The 13,225-nt window shown below is 44.9% G+C and overlaps 1 protein-coding gene across 3 annotated transcripts in view; it reads left to right on the plus strand.

Moving 5' to 3' along the window:
* SETBP1 (SET binding protein 1) overlaps nt 1-13,225 on the plus strand; it is a 264,554-nt gene that overhangs the window by 10,339 nt on the left and 240,990 nt on the right. For all 3 annotated transcript variants that reach the window (XM_054054281.1, XM_054054282.1, XM_054054283.1), the window contains exon 2: nt 5,800-6,460. In XM_054054281.1, coding sequence (XP_053910256.1) covers nt 5,969-6,460 — 492 coding nt within the window. In that variant the 5' untranslated portion in view covers nt 5,800-5,968. The remainder of the gene's footprint in view (nt 1-5,799; nt 6,461-13,225) is intronic.

A 13,225-nucleotide genomic window follows, 5' to 3' on the forward strand; every position in this document is an offset into this window, starting at 1 on the left:
GACTGCCATTAATCTTTGATCCTTGTCTTCATGTGGATCACCCAGCAGAGCTTGTATCCCTTCCCTTCAGAGAAAGTCCTTACACAATCCATGCAAAATCAGCACAGAGATGGAAGGACTGGAACAAAAGAAGTGTTCGGGACAAGAGGACCATACAGAGAGGAACCACCTCTCTTCTGCGTAACTCCTAGTGCTTCTAACTCACCCTATCAAAGAATCACAAGCCATGGTTAGCTAATTAGTTAGTTAATAGATAATGTGTGGATTACAGGTATTCACAATGGTCATCTCACTCATGACTGTTCTTTTCAGCTGAGGATCTCATACGGTATCTGTTGTATACTCAGATTCATTTTATATGTGCTTGTATCTGGGTATATTTTATAGGTGGGAATTTCAGCAGTGTACTTAAAATGTCATGCAGCAGAGTGACCAGTTTTCCCTGTACTGGACATAGAGACTAAAAGCCAACAAAATGTCTGGGGTTAGAAAGATCTCTGGAGATTGTCCATCATGCTGCTCAGCACAGGGTCACCTAGGGCAGGATTTGGACGTCACCAGGCCATGTCTGGTTCTTTATTAAGAGGTGACATTCATTTGCTTTGCTTGAAGGAGAAGTTCTTCTGCCTCATTTCTGCCTTGGTTGACACAAGGGAGATGAAAAAAAGTATAAACTCAGCCTCATGGTTCAAATTTGCTAAAAAAAAAAAAAAAAGCAGTGACTTCATTTTATCCCAGCAGACTTGGTACTGTGTCATACTATTTATCTTGTTTGTATCACACTGTCTTTATGGCTCACAAGTTTTAACCGTCCTGTGGAACTGCTCTTAAGTTGTTATGAAGAAAGGCTTGTGTGTTCTGATCCATTCAATAGAAGTGTGATCAGATGCCCGTTCTCCATCTGCATAAAAGTGGTGCTGCTGGTGATCTGGCATTGCATGGATCAGGACTGCAACCATACTTGAAATTCCTAGGGCTTTTTTTGTTAAGGAATAATGAAGAAATAGGTTGGGTTGGGTTGCATTTGGTTGGTTTGTTCGGGGTTTTTTTTGTTTGAATTTTTTTGTGTGTAATATGGGTTAACCAAGTTCAGTGCAGCTTGCTGCATGCCAGGCCGTTGAGTTTTTGTGTCCCGTGATAGATCATGAAGTTTCACTGACACTTCTCGTAAAAGCAGGTTTCTGACCAAAACTTTCCCTTGGGAATAATGTGGGTTGTCCCTCAGCCTCTGCCTCAGAGGCAGATGCATTTCAGTGGTGGCATATATAATCAAGGAACCAACCCAGGACTCTGGAGTGAAAGGTGATACCTCATCAATAAGTATTGCTGTGTAGTCTCCAGTGCTTTGTGGTGAATGGTTTTAAAAAGATGGAGTGTAAAAAAGGCTTCCAGGATTTCTGATGTTTTGCAGGGATTAGGGTATGTCATACAACAGAATGTGAGATGCAAAGGCAAGATGGTAGATGGTGAGGTTCAAGAAGATGTTGGCTCCACTTCATGCTCACTATGACACTCTCAGACTCGTGCCTCAGTTTGCCCTTACTTGAAGCTGCTCAATAGATTACCTTTTTTTTCTACTTCATCTTAAGGTATTCTGGATTCTGTGGATAAAACAAAAGCAGTCTCAGTAGTTACAGCCATGGCTGGGAATACTGCACTGTGGGAATTGGGCAGTACCGCTTAATATTGCCACGAGCTCTCTTCTGGTGCTCCTGGTGCTTGAACAAATCAAAGCTGCAGTGCATACAGTTGGCAGCTGAACCTGGTTTGCTCGGGTTGGTTTAGTCAAGGTTTGCCTGCTACTAATGTGGCTGTTCCTAAGCTTAGGGCGAAAGCCATGCCAAGCATTATGTCCACTTTCACTTCATGGAGAATCCTAAACAGGTGGATTTCTCCCCTTTGTTTTGGGATCTCACCTTTGCGTTTATCTGCAAATTTTCACTTTAATCACTTTATAGCTGTGGCATCTGACTACTTGAGTAGCTGCCTGAGGCTGGAGAAAGGAGCATACTTAGAGCCCTTAACGGGATGCATTTAGTACGATCCAAAGGGAGGTCTTGTACTTCAGGCCTTGGTCTCCGGAATTGAGTGTGAGGTGCTCAGAGGAGCTGATAAAAGACATGTGAGCAGCCATAACAAGGCTGAGCAGGCAGGCATTTGATTTTTTTTTCCCAGTACTTATCAGAGGAATAATGAATCTCTCCTGAATTAAGAGCTAACGCCAACTTCTGTGAAATCTGTTGTCATTCACCTGTGAATTACCCTCCTCAAATTTAAATCGACTGCAGGAAGCCTGCTAGTAGTAATATTTCCCTTTGGGAGCTTAATTCAGATGGTAAAACACCCCTGTAGCTGCTTGTTGAATGAGACCTGATGCTAGTGAGCCTCAAAGGTCTGGAAGAGAAGTTTGGGTGAGCACTTAAAAATACAGACAGCCTCCATTTCTGTGTTTAAAACAAGATCTAGGAATCTTGGAAAAATCCACCAGATTTCTGGATCTGCACATTGCCAGCTAAAACAGAGGATCTGCTGGAGGATGTGTTCATCGTTGTCCCTTCGGTGCTTCTGCTCAAAGGCAGCCTGGAGAGGGAAGATGGAGATGTTTCCAAAAAAGGTTACACGTTTAGAAGCCTCAAGTGAGGTTTCCTAATTAGCCAAAGCACAGGTAGCCTGCCCAAACAAGAAAGACGAGTATAATGTCCCTGCATCCAAGTCATTTAACTATTAACCCTGGAGGAGAGTAAGGAGATACCTAAAACAATGACCCAGTTAATTCTGCTTGGCGTTTGAGTGCAGAGTTATTTGTTGCTACCTGCGGGTCTGGTGATATCATCATCTGCAGGCTTTCACCAGAACAGAAGGCTAATATTTTTAAGTGGGATTTTAAGGTGGATTTAGCGTGAACTCACCTGGCATTAGTGTAACGCTATGACTTTATTCATCTGTTGCTTGTTTGTAGTGACCTGGAGGCACAGTGCCCAGCAGGGATGGGTGTTTAGGCATCATGCCTCAGAACCTGGGTCTAAGACCCACAACCAGATTTTGGAGCAGACAGCTGACTTTTTATTCACCCTCCATAAAACATTATCCAGTGATTCAAACTCTTAAAGACCCTTCCCAGCTCAGAGATACGAGTTTACTTCAGCTGCCGTTCAGTAAAAGGTCCCAAGGGGATTGGTGTGTTATGCTGCTGGCTGTGGTCCCTTCCCTGCACCCCTGGTGGCTGCAGGCTCATCCTACTGCCTTGCCTGCTGAGCTCGGTGCTGTCTGCCAGAAGCTTGCTCTTTTTTACCAGCAGCAAGAGAGGTTAAAAGCCTGTAGGCGGAGGCCAGCACAGAGTGCCCATTGTACATGCATGCATACCAGAGCAATAACTCCCTGGAATGCTGCACCACCAAGCTTTTACCACCTTGTGTTTGTGTTGCAGCCCAGGAGTATGTGTACATTGCGTCCCTCTCCAAGGAGATTAACAATAAGAAATCAAATATAAATAGGATAGCCTTATTTTGATTGGACTAGTCAGATGAGGAAGGTAGCTCTGACTCCCATCACCTCCATAGGCACAAAGGAAAGACAAAGGGCAAGGTTGATCAATTAGGTGGAGCAGCTCCTTGCAACTGGGTGGCTTTAATGTACTAATTGCATTAGTAATTAATGACTACCACATGGTAAACACTTGGGTTCAAAACTATGTAAGGGTTTTAACTAATCCACACTACAATGGGTTTGAATGAGGTAAGCGTTATCCTTGTTTCACAGGTGGTGAAATGGAGAGAATTGCTGACTGCAGGGTGAGTCAAAGCAGGTGTACAGGAGACCTTGGTCTGTTAGTTCTTCAAGAGCACCTTAAATGGGATCAGCGGCAACAGCTCTTGGAACTGGATCTCTTTGCTCTTGCCAGAAGATGTGCAACTTAAGCATAAGGGTTTTTACGATGTACTTCTATCTACTCTAAGCTAAAAAAATCACCACTAAGGCCAGATGGCAGTTGCAGTTCATGCTTCATGTTAGCTTTTTTTGTTTTGTTTTGTTTTGTTTTGTTTTTAAGTTCTTGGGCTGTCACCTTTTGGCATTTGCATTGCCTGGGACCTGGATGGAGGTCACCCAGTGATTTCCTGGAGCTCTAGGATGCTTAGGATTTTCCATTAGTAGCCATATGTGCCGGGTCAGCTAAGTGACCCATGGCCAAACTCCAGTGGAAATGTGGTTCTATAACTAATAAAAGGTGCTTGGTTTTAATTCTTTTTTTCTTTCTGAATTTTAAGCTCATGCATGGTATTTTTATAAAGCAAAAACAAAGGCATGTGATTTTTCTTGATGAGCTGTGCTTTAAAGTAGAAGAGTTTATGCTGACAATGCTATTATGATTTGTTGATGGGTACTACCATCTTCTTTGTTACTCCTTCATAGTTTATTGCTGCTAAGAATGGCCTGGGAAATCCCTGGCTGTACTCAGATCTTGCCTGCCATGGGTGGAGTTTGGCAGTGCAGCAGAGCTAATCTAGCAAGGCGCTGCTGCTGAAAGAGTAGGTCTGCACCCCCGGCTCCTACTCTTGGCAGTGCCCTTCTTGTTTCCTTCTCTGTATATCAGGAGTGATACTCCTCTGACCCACCAGGGAGCTGTTTCTGCTAAAGTAGCAGAAGATATCTTTGCTTCTCTCTGAGATGCTCTTCTATTAATTGTTTAGCCTAAGCTGGTTTACCATGGCAGGGGGATGTCAGTATGGGAAGTTTCAGGAGAGATGTATAAAAGAATATCAACACCTTTTAAAACACCCTACATGGTTTTTTTTTTCTGTTTGGGGTCTCTTTTTTAATTTTTTTTTTTTTTCAGTCAAATGCTTAGTCGAGATATATCGAGTGGTATATCTTTTGCCCCAGCTGACCACTCGCAGCTTCTCCTACTAACTTTAACCAAGACTTCCTAAGGTACTGACTGTGGGTACCACCATCTTGAAGCGCTCAGTCTGTGAAGTGCTCTGTTCAAATATGAAAGCCCATATTTGAAAGGATGAGAGCACAGTCATTGCTTCTATCAGCTGAAGCCTTTGCTGCAGGGTGGACCTGATACCCAAGGAAAACATTGGGGAACTCTGGAAAACATTGACATTTTTTTTCCTCCATCAACTTCAACACTCAGGTCCTTCATGTGGTCTTGCAAAAGACCCAAGTGGATTATCCTGCGCTTTCGGCATCCCAGGGAGCATCTTGGGTTGGAGGAGGTGTGTGCTTGGCCCAACATGTACTGAATAATTTGTCCAAAGCACAGTCAGAATAGCTAGCAGACAAGGGAATCTCTCTCTTGCTTGGAGAGTGGGGCAACATGGGGTCTGAAACTTCTGCCTCATTCACAGGGCAACTACGTGTTTTCTGTCCTTTGATCGCTGGGTTACTGTTTATCCTGAGGCAAGCATCTGCCTCTATCTTTTTTTCCTCTTTAAAACCCCCTGTGCCAGTAAGCACTTCGCAATAATGAGTACGTCCATGGATGTGGAGGGCTGGTTACCCCCTCATTTTTTTCCCCCAACTCCAGAGTTGAAAGTGTTTGTATTTATACGTTCTTTTTATTGGGTTTTTTATATATCCATTTTCATCAGTCTGGCAATACACATGGCTGTAGTTCCTCGCTTTGTTATACCAGATCCAGCCCTCAGGAATGCTGGCCAGCCTTCATTCCCATTTTGCCTTGAGATACTGCAGGGGAAGCCCAAATGTGCCCCGTTTCAGTCATCTCCACACTGATATTCGATATGTGTATTTGTACTAACTTCCTTTTTTTCTTCTCCTTTCTTTTGACAGTGGCAGTTTTGGTCTCTTCTGAGCTCTTTGCAGCCTCTGGGCAATCAGGACGTTGAATTCAGTGGACAGTTACCATTCGTTCCTGGGGATCGTACTTGCTCTTGCTCTCTTCATCGAGTTCCACACTCCCATTCCCTCTGAGTAAATCCCAGGGAGCTGCAATACTGCTATGGAGCCCAGAGAGACTTTGGGCAGCTCCCGACAAAGAGGGGGTGAGGCAGAATTTCTGCCAGCCACTGTCACCTCTGCAAAACCTCCACCCGCCTCTGGCTGTGCAGGGGAGACAATGCTGCCTGCGTCAGGCTCGGGGAAAGGAATTCCGGTGAGTGGTGAGAGGCTGGAACCTGAGGAAGAGGATGAGTTGGGTTCTGGGAGAGATGTGGATTCCACTTCCAATGCAGACAGTGAGAAATGGGTGGCAGGAGATGGCCTGGAAGAGCAAGAGTTTTCCATCAAGGAGGCTAACTTCACGGAGGGGAGTTTAAAACTAAAGATTCAGACCACCAAGAGAGCTAAGAAGCCCCCAAAGAACTTGGAGAACTATATTTGCCCTCCCGAGATCAAAATCACCATCAAGCAGTCTGGGGAGCAGAAGCTTTCCAGGGCTGGGAAAAATAGCAAAACGGCTAAAGAGGAGGACAGATCACACTCCAAAAAGAAGGTAAGACCTATTCTTTCCGTGTTTCCCCTTTCTCCTGAAGGCATAGGGAAAGGGTAGGATTAAACTTGTTTGAACAGTTTGCATCTGAGGCATAATTTTTCCAAGTTTTGCAAAGCCCCACTTGGCCGTAGAGGATGTAATACAGAGTGGGTGTCATCCTGCACTGCCACGTATGGTTTGGGATTGATCTTGAACTAACCAAGTTGGAAAGTTCAGCTCGGCCTCTTGTATTTTTGTGGGTAATTGAGAGTTAAGATTAGTCATTACATGAGTGATTAATGAAGGAGACCACTTCTAAACTGCTTTGTGTCTGAGCACTAATGCTCGAGCCTTTTGGCAGTTAAAGCTTTTGACTAAATTTTTAAAATACAGGTATGTGCACAGTGAACAATTGAATCCATTCCTATATACCGAGCAAAGGGCTCCATTATTCTTGATTACAGCATTGTGCTAGCAACACTGTAGTAATGCTTCAGAAAATACTTCCATTGCAAGTCTCATTTTCTTCCAGATGAGTATAATTTTCTTGAAATATCCTTCAGTAGAGAAAATTTCGGTACCTTTGAGTTTGGATAAAATTTGATCTCTTTTTTTTTTTTTAATTATTATTTAGTGAAGGAGAGGAAGAGGGAGGGGGAAAGAGAAAATTCTTTCTTTGTATGAGTTGTTTTCAGGAGCCCCTTTTTTTTTTGCTGTTGGCTTGATTTTTCAGTAATGTGCCTTACACTTCATCTTCAAAACAATTTTATTTCAAGTGTTTTAAGCAGTACTGGTGGGAGGAGGGACACCTGGGGACTACTCATGTTATTTTGAGTGTAGTGGTGTTTTCTGTCTTAAGTGTTTGACAAAGGAGATTTGGTCAGGTTGAGGCTTTATCACAGTACAAATACTTCAACTCTGCCTCCTCTAGTAACATATGGACATTATGATGAGTTTGAACAGGAACCTAGATTTGATGAAAGACAGATGAATATCTCCAAAACCTGTAAAATTTATCTAGGATGTAGGCACCCACTAATTAGAGCTTGGTGTGATGATGTGGCTTTCCTGCTACTGTAGCCTCAACCCCTTGCTGTGCAGGAGGTCCCTGCTTCTCCCACACTCTATACACTTGATGAATGCTCAAAGGGCTACTTTAAACCTTGAGGCGGGTAATTGCCAAAGGCTCTCCCTGGAGACAGTCTTCTTGGCAGACTGACTTGAACCAAAAGTCTGATATCTCTAAATCACTTTTTGAAGCATCAACGTTTCCCATTGACTCAAGGTGGAGCCCAGGGAGATTAACATTGCTCACTCTGAGAATACTACTTTTACAAACTGAACTTAAAAAAAAACCAAAAAACAACCAACTAAACAATCAAAATCAAGGGGACTTTCGCCTTAGAAACGTGCTAAATGGCATACTCTAAGTGCATGACAAAAATAGGTCATTTAGCACAGTAGAGGTTTGGCCTGGTAATACACTGAGAAGAGGTTTTCCTCGCCTATTGAGAAGGATGGGCTGTCTTCTTAGTACTGAGCAGTGCCTTATTTCCACTCTGCTTCTTCCCTGAATACTTGCAGATGGCTCAGAGGAACTAGCAGTTATGTGAGACCATGCTCAGTGACAGCAAAGGTGTCATAAACAATCCCTCTATAGTCATGCGGGGAGAAAAAAAAACACTTGGAAACCGCTGCCTACCATACGTGGACTGTAGACAATATGACTGCTTAGAAATTGGAACTTTCATTTTTGTTTATCACCCAGACACATGGGTACGAAATGTACGTTCTTTCCTCCATGTGGCCATCCAAAAAGGTTAAATAAATAAAGCTAACTATAAGGAAACTAGGCACAAAAAAAGCCCAACTACAACAACAAAAAGCATTTTGTAATGTGTCTATGCTCAGGGTGAGACTTTAATTGCAGCAAGATAAGGAGACTGAAGGAGGTGGATCATGGCCTGGATGTAGCTGCATCCAGCTTGCACTTGTGCTGTGAGGTCCGAGCTGGCTGGTGCTGCGTTCACACCCCATGCATAGACTGGAAGTGCTTTGGGACAGGACTGGTCTAATCTGGCCATTAAAACAAAACAACAAAAAAAAAAAAACCCAGCAGGTGGATGCTCTGAGCAGCAGATGGAGAGAAGGCTGCTGCACCGGCGCATCCATTAGCATAACACCCAACGGCTGCCGCATGGCAGCTGCTGAGCTGGGGCCACGGCAGAGGAGTCTCCAGCAGGGATCTGGAGGACCCTGGTGCCGTGATCTCAAGGGGCTTGATGCCTGGAGACCCGCAGACTGCATCAGCAGAATGATAAATACCCTGCGTCCCTGAAGCCGGAGGGATTTTGCACACAATTGCCTCTTTAACTTGTGGGCTGCAGGATCAGGCCTTGGCTGCAAACGTCTCGAACGCTTCATATCAAGGGGTGATGAAAGGCTCTGCAGGAGAAGGGGGTCAGAAATCAGTGGGAGAAGCGTTGCAGCGCTGACAGCAAGATTGTTTTCACGGCCTATGCTTGTGTCTTAGGGCAGTTACAGAAGTTTTTCTGGGGGAAGAGAGGAGGAAACAACGTTCTGAAGCTTGAACGGAGCTGATGCTATCTAGTTTGCCCGTGGGTTTCTCTGGGAGAGAGAAACACACAGGTTTCTGCATCTACTTGCAGAACCGCCGAGAGCTGAGGTAGGGGTCAAAAAAAAAAAGTGATTGTCACATTTAAAAGGTTCTGGCAGGTTTGATATTTCAAAGTTAGGCTATTTGATTGCTCCTTGCATTCATCTGCCCGAACTCCGGGAGAGAAGCTACCGGCAGCAGCCGCAGGGAGCAACACATTTAAACCTATGGGGCAGATCTTCAGTTGGCATCACTCCACTATCTTCCACAGATTTTTGCCAGGAGACTTTGGTACACATACCCCTCATGGATGGAAACAGCATCATTTGAGTTTACCACCTTGTTTGTTGATGCAGGGCATATATTTGGGACCCACAGGCCCATACGTAGGGATGGAAGCTGAGCATAACCCAAGCTGCAAATGCCATGCTTTTGTCTCCCGTGGGTGGAATGGGTTGTCTTGCACCTCACGGACTTGAATTTATCTTTCCACCTGAGAAGGAGTAAACTCTATCAGGACTTGAAAAATCACTTAGTTTTGTTGCATAATAATTTCAGCCACATCTTCAGTAGTCCCCAGTTCTTTGAAATACCACTTCAGCATTCTTGCAGTAGTTTCAATACACACAGCACAGAGGGCAAGTAATGAAAACATGGAAGCAATTTAAGTAACAGCATGTGGGTACACAAAGGACTGGTAATGCCAGCAATGTAAAAAGGGGCTGTGAACCTGGGATATAGCATTTATTCTGTGGCCACTTAGGAAGGAAGAAGATATGCCTTTTCCTAAGCTTTCCATTGCTCTGCTAATTAGGCAATAGGGGTTAGTGCTTGATTTCTAAAGCTGTGGTCCGGGTAGCAGCAGTGATTAGAAGGAGACTCTGTGGAGAGCTGTGCTACTCATGAGCCGAGGACTGACTTTTTTTTTTTTCTTTTTGCTATTGATTCCAGCTGCTACGCTAGATTAAAAGACAGCAACATACATTAAATACTTCCTTCATGTTGCTTTTCCATGTGAGCAATCACCTTTGGGATGTTATGTGATCATTAATGGGAGGGGAGGGAATCCAGGAGAGGATCTCACTGGGTGTGGTTGCTGATGCCCTGGAGCCAGGAGAGAGGCAGGTAGTAAGAGAGCATCAGCACTGGGAACCTCTATTCTACCAGCTTCAATGCTTGGCTGCAACCGGGCAACTTTGGGGGTTTTTTCTAAGTCATGACCATGCCAAGTTTTACATCAGCTTCCACTTCTTGAAAATAAGAGTGAAGGTAGTTTCCTAACCCCTTTCCCAGGGCTGCTCAGAAGGTGAATTTTAACTTGGGCTCTCTGTGCAGCAATTGGAAAGTGCACGAAGATTCTGTAAGTGTTTGCTCTTACTTCAACCCTTCGGTGCCTGGGGGTGGAGGGGGCTGAACCCTCATCTCTTCTAACCTCGCAGATGGCTTAATTTCATTTAGCGTGATCAGAAAGGGAGGGAAGAAAAAGGCCAGGAGTCCAAAGAATGTCCTGCAGGCATGTTGGCAAGGCCAACAGCTGCTGCTCTCCCACCTGCAGCAGGGCTGCTCGAGTCTAGCATCCTCAGCATCACTAATGGTACCTTCTCCTTTGGATAAGGAAACATGCTGTCGGCCTGGAACAGGAATGAAAGCATGGCACTAAATGTAACAAAGCAACCCATCAGCATTCCCTGCCTGTCATACAGCATTTAACAAGCCCCAGATGAGGAGTATTTCCCTGGTTTTGCTTTATTTATATTTCCCACCCCTTTCCATGCATTTTCTACCCTGTCTATTTCCTTGTGTCTGCAAACACTTCATTCCCTCCACTTCTTTCTTTAAGCATAGCCTGACAATGCTGCTTTGTAGCTCACATCATATGCACAGTGTCCTGCTTTGGGGGATGTGAACTCTTTTTTTTTTTTTGTAATTATTATTACACTGGAGTTTTTTTGAGAGCTTACGATGGGTGGATGCATTTTATTGCTGAGAGATAAGCAACAGTGAGTCAATTGGAAGTAAAGCTTCCTTGTGTGCAGTCAGAGGAAACTCTGTCCTTGGATTTTCTTGCACACATTTTTTCCCTTTCAGTTCCTGTAGCTGTTTGCTGTTTCTCTGCAGGAAGAGGTTCTAAAAGTTTTAACCTTGAAATTCAATTCATCTTTCTTCCCTCTGCCCCACACAGGCAACTTTCTCCTGCGGTTCGCCTTTCCTTGAGGACTCTCGTTCATGCCCTTTTCCTTTCACACATCTCCTTCTTCGAGAAGATCATGAATGCTTCCCCCCTTTACCCCCTCCCCCCTTCCCCCTTCTTTTCATCTCTGACTGCACATTGCACTTTCCCTTCAGGTTCTCATGTGCATCCACAGCTCTTGTCGGATTACTCTTGTGCCGGACTCCTCTCCCCAGTGATTTGTGTTGCATGATCATCCAATTGCTCATAGTGCGTGCTTATTCCTCTTTGCTAAGGGCATCCCCGTGTGAGATGTCCTCTGACTCAGCTCTTCCTTTTGCAATCACAAACGTGGCTCAGTGACTTGCTGTAAGTGCTTGCTCCCTGTGCTGCGTGTGGCTTAGCAAGGAGGAGAGGGCACTTAAGCATTTGTGGTGGTACCTGCTTGAAGTGGCAGCCTTTGATTTACAGCTGCTTTGTTTTTCTTCTCTCTGAAGGACCAAGCCCTCATAGCCCCTTCAGCCTGTTTTTGTCCTGATTTGGTCTCCTCTCTTGCCTTGAAGCTGTTCTAAACGATGCTGGTGGCAGGTGCCTGAGGCTCATGTCATCAGTATAGACCTCATCCTCTGTCCAGGTGAAGGAATATCGGTAAAGCCCTGGAAATGCTGGCACGGTGAGGTGTCTTCTAGTTGCATGTAGGGTGAAACTGGCTTTTCAGCAGCTGAGAGACTAACTTGGATCTGCCGAAGAGGTGTAAGGCTCCTTAGCATTTTTACAATCTTTCTACACAATTATATGGGTGCAAACGTACACAAGTTCATCTCTTTGTTATTGATTCTGGGTTTCTTTTTGGCTAACTTTTCTTCTTATCAGCTGGTGGAAGACAAAGATGAAACAGCTGCAGTTCGGTGCCCTTGTACCACAAAACCCACAAAGAGAGTAGAAATTAATTTCTTTGGAAAAAAATCAGATCTTGGGAGACCTGTTTCACTATGAGCTGAGAATTGCTCTGGTCCAGGTTTGTCTTGGTCCTTGAAGGCACCTGTGGCGCCCAGATTGGAAGCTCAATCTTCTTAGGTCCCTGGTCCTAAACCCTCCTGAAGGACTGAATTCCAGGTGTTACTCTTCCTTTTCCAAAGCCTACTGGAACATTGTCCGCCCTGCATCGTGTCATGGATATCTTGTGACAGGAATAAGGCAGAGTTTCTTTTTCATCTCAGTGCTCTGTCTGAACCAGCTGATTAGCATCCCTCACTGACTGTCTGTTCCCAGAGAAGCGTGACTCTTTCTTTTTGCATGTAGTCAAGTATTTCTTAAAGAAGCAAACATCTGGCAGTGAAGGGGTGGGCTGGGGAAATCTAAGCAGGCTTTTACTGCCTAACACGTTGTGCCAAGTGAGGAAGAATCGCTGTATTTGATTAGCTGCCATATGACCAGGACTTGTGGAGGCCATCCGTGTTGAGGACAGGTTTTGTTTTGCATCAGTCACTCCCACAGCCAAGTTTCGATGGCCTTCTGTGACATTTCCTTGTTTGCTTGGGCTGTGCCTTTCTTTTCAAACTGTGACAAGATGTCTCCAGTGCCAGTTTTAGGGTTGAGGGAGTGCTGCAGGGCTTTTAGTGGGGAAGCAACTCAGATCAGTGCAGGGAGGCTGAGGATCCAGCTGGAGGTCCTGTAATCCCTATGACTGAACCGCAAGACAGGACGGGTGCTGCTCCCAGCAGCCCCATAAAGGCTTGGCCAAGTCAGTGCATGCTTGTTGTGTTTCGAAAGCACTGTGGCCTCCAGGCTAACAGAGATGTGCTGGAGACGTGACACGCTGGCATTTGCACTGAGAGCTGCAAACCTCTGCACAGGCTGTGTCTTCGTTTGCAGAAGTTTTGCGATGCACAGGGGAGTCTATCCTTTGTGCACGTGCTCATGTTCCTCTAGCATCAATTTCTGCATGTAGCACTCCCTCTCCTCTCCTTCCAGGCATGCTTGACTGCAGACACCTTCT

Source organism: Cuculus canorus, chromosome Z, assembly GCF_017976375.1.
Source record: "Cuculus canorus isolate bCucCan1 chromosome Z, bCucCan1.pri, whole genome shotgun sequence".
NCBI classification, from domain to species: domain Eukaryota; kingdom Metazoa; phylum Chordata; class Aves; order Cuculiformes; family Cuculidae; genus Cuculus; species Cuculus canorus.